The 10999-nt window shown below is 38.3% G+C and overlaps 1 protein-coding gene across 1 annotated transcript in view; it reads left to right on the top strand.

Annotated features, from left to right (window-relative positions):
- Positions 1–10999, top strand: part of tg (thyroglobulin) — a 335665-nt gene that overhangs the window by 61856 nt on the left and 262810 nt on the right. The window contains exons 19-20 of the mRNA XM_051936137.1: positions 3352–3531; positions 9549–9698. Of these exons, the coding sequence (XP_051792097.1) occupies positions 3352–3531; positions 9549–9698 (330 nt within the window). The remainder of the gene's footprint in view (positions 1–3351; positions 3532–9548; positions 9699–10999) is intronic.

Below are 10999 nucleotides of genomic sequence, written 5' to 3'. Positions count from 1 at the left end.
TGCTTAACTATTTTTTAAATGTACATATCTATTCTAAATATACTGTAGGGTGATACATAACTTACTTTTTCTGACTCATAGATTGATATCCTGAGTTCATATCCCAAGCACTATCATTGTCACTATGGAATCTGCTTATGTCGCCATTTCACATCCTCTAAGGCATGCAATTTAGAATAACTGGTGGCTTGAAATCAGCCCCTCAGTGGGTATGGATGTGGATGTGTGTCCTGGGTTGTTTCCTGCCTTGTACCCAGTGCTAAATGGCAGTAGACCACTGACCCAAAACCTAAATTGAATTAAATAGATTTGAACATTTATGTATGTATATATTTACAGTTGTAGCCAAAGATTCTGAAGTGTGCCAAAGTGATCTGTGAGGTTTATTCCATAGACATTATTTTATTTAAAATAGGTAAATGAGGCCATAAATAAATACAGCTGAACCCACACAATCCATCTGACAGGTAGAAAGCACTATTGCCATATAAGCAACCTGACAAGGTGATAGGAAGAGACAAGTGGAGGCAATTCAGGCAGGCTGTTAAAAAATGCTGATGTGCTACCTGTTTGGTGATGGTCGATATATGATCAGGGCTACTATTTGCAATGTAGAGTTTTCCTGATAAAAGGAATGAATCCCATGTTTGGCAAATGCATATTCTTATTTTGGAAACAAATATTTTGAGAAAAGTACAAAGTTTTGGCAACAGCATTGAACATTAGTTGCACCTACAGACAGATGGAAGACATTGCTACTTCCCGTACCTAGAAATCATGCCTCCTGCACACTGGAAGTGGCTAGAGCAGACTGCAGGAAATCCACAACGGTGGGTTTAGCCAGTAGCTTTCCTTGGAAAATTGTTTTATTCTAAATATCCAGCCAATATTAAAAGAGGCTGAGTGTGTCCTTACTTTAGTGTTCATTTTTCTTTCTTCATCATAGAATCACCAACATATCACTAGGGAAGTATATCATATGTTAGGTATACAACTATTTTCAATGCACGGAAGAGTGGTCAGCCAACTTCACTTGCTCTATAATAGTCTCCGGATAACCCAGTGCCTGACAGATGTCTTCTACCTACTGCCTTGGTGTTTCTTTTGGCAAACATTTTGTCTATTTTTGTACGGTTGACCTGCCCTGTTTGTGTTGGTGTTTGTTGGAGACCAAGGAGCACTCTAAACAGGTCATATACACAGTTGTGGGGGAGTATTGATCAGGGTTGGGTTATTAAAAGAAAAACTCTGTCACAGATTTGAGACTGGGATGAAGGACAACCCTAACCCTACTTGAACCTAACCCTAAAAAACAGACCAAAAAAAATTATGTCAATGGCCATGCCTTTTGGGCACTCATAGGACCATAAACAAATAGCTCTCTTTGCAGCAATGTGGATCGAGCCTATGGGAACCCAGTTCTTTCTCTGAACCTAACCCTAAACTTCTAGCAGGACAATGATCCTAAACATGCTGCTAAAGCTACACTGGAGTCAAAGCCCACACCTCAATCCAATTGAGAATCAGTGGCATGACTTGAAGATTGCTGTTCACCAACACAGCCCATAGAACTTGAAGGAGTTAGAGCGTTTTTGCCTTGAAGAATGACCGAAAATGACAGTGGTGAGGTTTACTAACTCTAATATACAGTAGACATTCCTCAAGAGACTTACAGCTGGAATTGCAGCAAAAGGTGGCTCCACAAGGTATTGACTTTTGGGGGTGAATACCTGTGCACCCTCAGGAATTTTTGGTTTTTTGTCTTAATTATTGTTTGTGTCATAATACAAAATATTTAGTATCTTCAAAGTGTTGCATAAATCAAAAGAAATGGTGGTAACCCCCAAAAAATAAAAAAAATTGGCTTTTCCTTACATACCGTTGCAACCAGGAGGGGGCATGTGCTCCCTTCAAATATATTCATTAGAGATTGCAGCTTTTGCTAGACTTTTGTAGACTTTTGGTTTAGCAAAAGCTGCAATCTCTAATGAATATATTTGAAGGGAGCACATGCCCCCTCCTGGTTGCAACAGTATGTAAAGAAAAGGCTAGTTTAGAAAGTCTGGTTCTCTTCCATTCAAGCACAGAAAACAGACTCTTTTTAATTGCAAATTGTTATTAGAATGTTACTTAAAGCTAATTTCTCTCTGTATATCTCTGCCCTTTGATGGATGTCCCAATTCTCTATTAAAACAGCTACTGTGTTATAGAAGAACCATAAAAGTGTAGTGTACAAATTGGAATTCTGTCTAAAAATGTACTGTATGTGCTGAAACTTAGATTAATGACCCCTCTGATGCTCAAAGTCTCTTTCTTCTGTTTTTGGAATAAGATTCAGTGTTTTTTGCTCCAGAAATACTAATAGCAATTTGAAATCTCAGTGATCTCACCTGGACTAATATTATTGCACACTGTGTGCTGTAGCAAATCAGTTTTGTAAAAATGATAACAAACTTCACATGCTCTGATCTATGTTTTTTTATCGTGAGAAAGTTTGTCTCCGAATATAAAATTAGACAATGATCTGCCAGCAAATTCTGTGTGTGTGCCCTGGCTCATTCAGAGTGTGTCATTAATTAAAAAGACACATTCTTTTCAAGACAGCAAGATTCAGCCATGGCTTCAATTAATGGCTCTGTTGTGCAGAAGTTAAATCCAAGTGCTTACGTGGCACAGCTGATGTGGGAAAAGTTTGCTTATGTCTTGTGCTGTGGTGCAGCTGTTAGCCATTGCACTACACCGATAGCTTCTTGAATGCAGACCTTCATTTTTGAGACATTTCATTGCTTAAGCATTTTTCTAGTTATATTACTGTATGTGAAATTAGAAATGTGGAATATTGATGTTGTTTTATTTATTAATTAGCAGCAGCCTGATCTCTCTTGGATTTTTGAGCTTCTAAACTGTTTTGTTTTTTATTTAATCTAATCTTTAATGTTTACAGCATAAGACCCCTTCATTCTTCTTTGCACTTTGTTGTTGTTAGGCTTTCATCTCAGATGATTTGTGGAGCAGAGCCTGAGGCTCAAGAAAGCTCTGGCTGCCATCATACTTCAGAATGTGTCTCTTTACACCACTGTGTTCTGGGTATAATCACAGTTAAGTGTGGTGGGCTCTTGAATGCCAATGTCTACCACTACTTATTGATAAAATTCTCATAAGAGTACAAGTAGAACATCAATTGAGAGGAGGATGTTCAGTCTATTCAGTTCAATCGGTTATCCATTTGCTAAGTTGTCCTAATGTCTTATCCACTTACATTTTTAAAAATCTTGAAGTTTCCTACTTCAACTGCAAATTATTCTCAATTTGTAATCATAAAATAAAATATGTTAATTTGTTTAATTACAGAGAATGTCTTCAACAGTGGAAACCTGGCTGAGCGTTTGGTCACATTTCTTAAAAATAATGCTCACCTACTTTTCCTTGGTTCTGAGTCAATCCTGGTTGATGTCACTGTCAGTAACACCTCTGCAGTCCAGCTGGGATGTTTACCAGGATACAAAATGATCTTGGGCGTTAAAGGATGTGGTAAGTTATTAATAACTGTGACATTACTGACCAGTTCTTCAGATCACAAGAATTCAGTGTATGCGGGGGCTTAACTTTCATTTCAGATATTGGTGACACAGTGAACCTGCTGTTACTTTTGCATATTTTGTAAATGCACTTGGATTCCAAGAAGGAAATGGTGGTTTCTTCATGCTCTGCCAATAATTACTGTATATGTAAATATATATAAATATAAAGAGTGATTCACATAGCTAGTAACTTAAGCATGAAAATGAATCCATGCAAATTATCAGTATCCATGTGACAAATCCTGGAGACGTGAAAACCCTATGTCTCTCAAGTAGGGAATCCATTCCCGGGAAATCGGGAATCCCGCATGTCATTCCAGGGAATCCTGGGCTCCCCAGGAATGACACAGTGCACGGGCATCTCACATGTGAACGGTTTTAGAGCAAGCGACACTTGTTTTTAATAAAACTACTGCAATATGTTGACACCAATAAAAGACTAACCTTAACTACAAGCAGTTCATGCTGTCATATAAGTACATGTATCTAGTTAGTTGCGGTAATAAGAGCGTAGAAAGCACAACGTGTCGAGCGTGCAGTCGTCCAGGCGAGAGCTCACCTTCATGCAGTGTATGCCAGCCACTGAGAAAGCACGCTCTGCCTCCACTGAAGTAGGCGGCACAGTCATCCAGACACTGATACACTTGTTCTAAACAACGCCCGCCGCTTGCCGTATGCTCTGAAACACCGCCATTTCAGCTTTTACCGATGCATCCAGTTTCTTGTCATCATTCTGTGATGGCAAGTTTCTTGGCACAGACGCATTGCAAATTTGAAATTTGCTGTTCAAACTGTTGTCTGATGAAGTGCAAACTGCAGCAATGGCACCACCTTAATTATTTTCAACTATAACTCTGTTATTTCTTGATCAGTTTTTACACTTTTACACACTATATATGCCAGCTTGGCCGTTCCCGTTCAGCCGGGAATTCCAGAAGTTTCATCCCCTACTCTCAAGGGTAATACTCCTTTAAATACACCAAAACACTGTTCCAGTGCTTATTTACCATCCTGTAGAAGTTGGACTACATGTTGCAACCGCTGTAGGGTCCAGGTATCGACTCATGCTACCATTAGTGACACTGACCGTAGTCAAATGCAAAACTACTGAAAAAACAGTCAGAAAAGATGAGGAGGGAAAAATGTCAATGGCCTCTACCTGTTAAATAAGACGAGACTTTGGCCATGAGATTTTTTCAAGTCATGCCCTCCTCTCAACTTTATTCAACCACACATGTGGTCCCTCTCACCTCTCATTTGTGTGAATGCTTTTGCCAGACACAATTCCTGTTCTCTCAGCTCTTATAAATTTTAATTTTTTCTTCACTTTAAGTTCCCAATTAAAGAAGATGTACTGTATTATGTCCAAATCTTATTGAAGAATTTCATCACGAAGGGTTATCAACAGAAGAAATGAGTACATAGGCAATCTTAGCACTGAGAAACGATGAAGTCAGATGAATTAAGACAAAATTGACGATCAGTTACACGGCAGATTGGTTAAATGCATATCAATAGACTATGCTGAAACAGTTGGTGGTGATCGTGCGGAAGTCTGTTTAAATAGTACATCCGCATCCCCATATGCGAGCAGCAAAACCGCAAAGAGGCTAGCATGTAGCGCATACCCGGGGGTTGGCGTGAGAAGCACACAGGGGGCAAAGTCCCCTAGAATGTGTGTGTGTATATGTGTATATATATGTGTATATATATATATATATATATACATATATATATATAATATTCCTAGCTGAAACATAAGACTGGAGCAAAGGTGTGGTTCTGAAGCTGAATGACTCCAAATGCCAGGAGACAAGTCTGTCCCATAAGGTCAAATACAAGCAGCCATTTATGACTTCTGGTAATATATTTTGGGTCCAGCATAAAAGAAAGACTAGAAGTGGAGCCCAGTTAACTTTTCAGGGTACATTTTACATTGAAGCCTAAATTGTCCTGAATGAATTAACTGTCTTTCTTATGAATACAACTCAGCTCTGTTAACTTGGAAACAATGAGACTTGAGCAACGTAATAAACTTTGCATTCCTGTTAGAGCTGTGTAATTTAAAAGCTATTCCAATGTTTTGTATGGAAAAACTTGTAAAATGTCTCTCAGTGCTCGTGGATCCTCCAGTGGTTGCCACTTATATATAATAGTGACTAAATAGGGTCCTACTAGGGGGTGCCCAGCCAAACAAAACACAAAGTGTCTGAATTTATTTTCCATCCTTGTCATGTTATATCATTTTCTTAACCAGGGTCAGGCCACAATACTCAAAATATAAGTGATTTAAGTTTTTACAGAATCTTAAATTTTTTCCTGCTTACCAGAGATGGAGCTCTTAATAAGTTCAAGATTGTTGTAAGGGGAAGGTTTCTTATTCTTACTTATGTGGCTTGCCTTTGGTCAGGAATTGTCCTTATAATGTACATATCCTTTTTAATGACTTCTGGTCATGGGACAAGAAAGGACAGTATTCATATTCCTGGTTTTCTCCACAGTAGGCCAGTCATACTCCATGGAAATCCCAGGGTTTGACCTGCTTTAGACACTTCTGGGAGCCCTGATTCATTTGTCACAAGCAGCAAACTGTGACTTTTTCTCATTCAATGTATACTGTTTTAAAGTGTGTATATACTGTATAATATACTGTGTGTGTGTTTTTGTGTACGAGTATGGATGCTTAGATTTACAACTCTAGTTTAGGGTTATGGAAAGAAACCTCCCGGTGTTTTAATCAAATGCAGTTTTATGTTTTATATGAGATGATATACTGCACACTTGAATTATAAGACAAAAGATGTTTTGAAGGAAGAGACTACATTGAATTGAAAATTGTTAATTGCAGTAAACCATTACTTATGTTTAATTCAATTACCTTTTTCTTTTTCCTTTTTTTTCCCTTTTTTTTAACCAAACATCTTGTTTGGGTGGGAGAGGATAATACAAGGGTAAATCAAAAAATTTAAAACTGCAATGGGTAGAATCTTATGCAATACAGCACATTCACAACAGCTTATGAGTAGTTTGAACATGCTTAGTGCAGCAGTCTGCTGTTAGTCTAGCTGATGCCAAGGTCAAATGATCATGGACGCTCCACTGTGGGATTGTACCATTGCTGAACAATGTGCCGCAGTGAGATTTCTTTGGGCAAAGGGAGTGAAACCTGCTGAAATTCACTGAAGGATGTTGGCTCATGCAGATCAGTAAGCTATTTGGGTACCCATCTTGCTCAAACTTTACAGAACCCCAAGTCATTTTGTACTATGGCATTCACAGATCTATAGCTGATATCCAAATGTGCAGCAACAGCGGACAAAGTAATCCATTGGTCTTCTCTGATGAAGGCATTTGCCATGTTGATGGTCGACCAAATCAAGTTCTTCAGATACAGTTGTTCTTCCTCTTTAAACCTTTCTGTCCATTCATAAACTTTTCGTTGAGTCATGCCATTTTCACTTCCGTACTGAAGTGAACATCCTTCTGTAAATTTCAGCTGGTTTCACTTCCTCTAAACAAAGAAATCACTACTGTTATTGTAGTCCTTCTTGACATTACTACCTTCAATACTAATCCATCCATTCATTTGGTTAATCCACTTATCTAAGGCAGTGTTGCATTGAAGCCAGAGCCTATACCAGCAAGCACTGGGCACAAGGCAGGAATAATCCCTGAATGGGGTGGGTGAACACAAACAAACAAACAAACAAACACACACACACACACACATATATGAACATGTTAGGACCAATGTAACAATGCCAAAGAATAGGAAACTTCTCATTAAGGCAGAATGACTTACTGTATAGCTATACATCATTTTATATTAAAAGACAAGATCATTTTGAACTGCATGCTTAGAAATAAAGTAGAAGAATAGGTGAGAGATACCTCCATAGTAAAAAAAAAAAAAAAACAAGAAGAAAGTTCAAAAGATAATATTTTGAAAGTTGAGCCTTCTTTACTCTTGTACCTCTTCCTAAGAGAAGATATGTGGGTGAGATAGGTCTAGAGAACAAGAAAACCAGGCCTGAGGAGTTTGAAAGGGTTGATCAAAAGACAGCCTTCTAACAATATAAGGGTTGTCGTTCATTTACTGAAGGGGCAATGTATGAATCAGATTTCAGAATAAATTTAAATTAGGCATATTGCCTACTATATATTACTTATATATTCAGAGTGATTAGATATACTGTATCTGCAGCATTGAAGACACAGCTGGCCACAAAATTTCACTGCCACAATCCACCTTGTGTATGCCATGTTGCAATAAGAGCTACTGCTTCATACAAAATGGTTTAATCTTGTCCCTCTGGATAGGTGGAAATCATAACAGAAGTCACTTGTCTGTTCAAAACTTTATTTACAGCATTTATTTTAGAAAGTGTCTTAAAATTTACATCAGGCAGACAGCTTTTATATAACATGTAATTAGAATCAAAGACCAATAGTATCCATGTATCATTAACACCTTCAGATGTCTTTATTCTACCATAAGGATTCAAAGTCACTTATCAGAGGAAATCAGAAGAAGCTAAACTCATTCTCAGACTACGTCCAATATACTATATTTTCATTTAAAAGCACTCATTTTACTGTCCGTTTTTGCTTTTCATCCACACTACCCCTGGCATTTTTTTACCCCCATGAATGGAGACTTTTGAAAACACTCTCCAGTTCAATACAGTTCTAAAAGTGGCTGTTCTGTGGTGTAATATGGATTTGTAAAAACATAGATTTTTAAAAACGCAAACTCCAGTTGTGCTCTGATTTGTTTATGCTTGTTATATAGCTCTTCCCTGATTGGATCGTCATTGTTACAACACTTCATTTTCTGATTGGTCATCCATCACAGAAGAAAACCATATTCCAACATAGTGGACATAGAGGAGTTGCTTTTGACAGCACTTGTGTTGCTTACCTACATGCATCTAAGTTGCAGTTTGGTACAGAATGAACACTGCATATATGTGTAAAAGGCAAATTTACTGGTCGCTACTTATTTGAGATAAATCTCTTGGCTGTCTATGCGCTCGCCCTGTTTGTGCAAACCACTGCTTCATATGCATTTTTGATTATTTTAGTGTAACCGGAGTTAATTGAGCAAACAATGTATAAATGGTAGTGTGAATGAAGATTGTTTTAATCCAAAGACTCCATTTTAAAATGAAAACATAGTAATGTGGACATTGCCTCAGATTCTTGTCTCTCATTATTAAAGGCCTGAGTGACCAGTTAACCATTTACAGTAAATGTCCTCAGATGGCTGTATTATATTTGTCCTTCTGCTCCTTTTGTTTCCTGTGCCTTTTCTCCCTTTCTTTCTCTTAGAGATCTTTCCTGTTCCACTTCAGGCCTCTCCTGATGAGGACTCAACAACTCAAACACTGTGTTTCAAAATATATCTTTTTTTTTTTGGAGTGTATTTTTTGTTTACCTTTGCGGTCCTAGGACTGGCTGGATGCAGTTATAGCATTGCTTAATCCTGGATGTTACTTTCAATTGTTGTCTTCTGACACCTAAAACAAACAGCTGTCTTCATTCCACTACACCACCATTAATTTGACTCCCTTAATTCTTTAATCTTTTATTTTTTTTGTCCATATCTTTACCCTTTAGTCATTCATCATAATTTTTGCTTGTCATTACTTCATTGTTTTGATGAAGTTTTGATGTCGGTTCAATGAATCTCTTACATCTTTCAGATCTTTTCCTCATCTGACTACTTGTTGACTACTTGTTTTTCTAAATAAAAATGCTTTAAGCCACCATGTATACCAAATTTACGCAGCTATGTTCTGCTTTACTGCATCGCTAACCCCTCTTGTGTTTGCTTGAACACCTACATTGTGGTTTCACCTTCCCTCCCTCTTTTCTGAACTTTGTTTAATTTACCAAGATCAGAACATCTTGTCTGAATTAGGTGTCTCCATATTTTGTTTTATCTGTCTTTTCTTCTGTTTTTAGCAATATGCCCAGCAGGAACCTTTTTCAGTGGAGATGCCTGCCTCACTTGCCCACTTGGCTCCTATCAGGATAAGGAAGGACACGTTTCCTGTAACAAATGCACGGCAGGAAGAATAACTGTCTTCACTGGCTCCTTCAAAGCCACACATTGTAAGTTTTAAAAAGGAGAATTTACATGGAGCAACAGTTAGCAAAGCAAGTGGTGTTCGTCAGTCTGTAATGTAGTTTGCCATCAGTCACTGGTGTCATACTGACATAATCCAATTCAGGGTTGAGAGGAACAGCAGCCAATCCTTGCAGCAAGTTAGGAACAAATGTGGTTTGAGCACCAGTCTATCACCGGACATTCACATACATGCACATTGACATCCACACTACACACTGTGCCAATTTATCAATGACCACTTAACCTAACCTTTGAGGGTGTGGAGGTGAAAAAGGCATACCTGGAGAAAATGTCATGCAGACACAGGGAGAATATGCACACAAACAGCAACCGAAGGTGCGATTCAAACAGAAAGCGAGGAATCTATGAATCAGTAGCACTAATCACTGTGCCACCACAAAGAATTCTTCAGGTCAGGGATTTCCTAATGTTGAATTTCTTTGTGTTCTTTTTTTGGTTAACAAAAGCAATCCACAATGCATTAAACAGAATACATTAAGACATTGGTCTGCAAAGTCTGTCCTGGAAGGCCGCAGCGACTGCAGGTTTTTGTTTCAATCTGAATTCTTAATTAAAAGCCAATCTTTGTCAATCTATGGGTTGTAGTGTTTTCATTCTGCCATGTTAGGTCACTGATCTTTTTTCTTTCCAAGGATATCAGCCCAATGATTTGTAGCCTGAAGCAGATGAGTAATTCTCCTTGGTTTCCTTGCAAATATTTTATTGCATCAGCTAGTCCATAATGAATACACACTGGTGGGAGTGGATAGAGAATTGCTGGATCCTTTGTCATTTGCATCTTATTGTTAATATGGAGTAATTAAAAACAATGAAAGCAGCTGTTTATTTGGTACACTGTATTAATCCCCAAGGAGAAATTCCTTTTCGCACGACCTTTGGAGGTCAGCGCACAGAGTCAGCCATTGTACGGCACTCCTGGAGCAATTTTCAGCTTAAGGGGCTTGCTCAAGGTGCGAACGGAGTAGGATCCCTTCCGGCAGTTACAGGATTTGAACCGGCAGCCTTCCACATACCTGCACAGATCCTTATCCTCAGAGTCATCACTCCACCTTAAGAGAAAAATAAGCAATTTAGGATTTGGAATCATAACAAGTGAGACTAAAATGAAGTATAAAAATGTTACTTGAGCTATAACTGCTTCTACAGCAAAGATTGACCTCTTATTAAAAAACTTGGTTGGAACAAAAGCCTTCAGCCACTACAGCCCTCCAGGACTGACTCTGCAGACCAATACATTAAGGAACGAGGAGGGAAATCAGAGTTA

This window comes from Erpetoichthys calabaricus, chromosome 13 (genome assembly GCF_900747795.2).
Source record: "Erpetoichthys calabaricus chromosome 13, fErpCal1.3, whole genome shotgun sequence".
Taxonomy (NCBI): Eukaryota; Metazoa; Chordata; class Cladistia; order Polypteriformes; family Polypteridae; genus Erpetoichthys; species Erpetoichthys calabaricus.
This window is presented reverse-complemented; position numbering and strand designations above follow the sequence as displayed.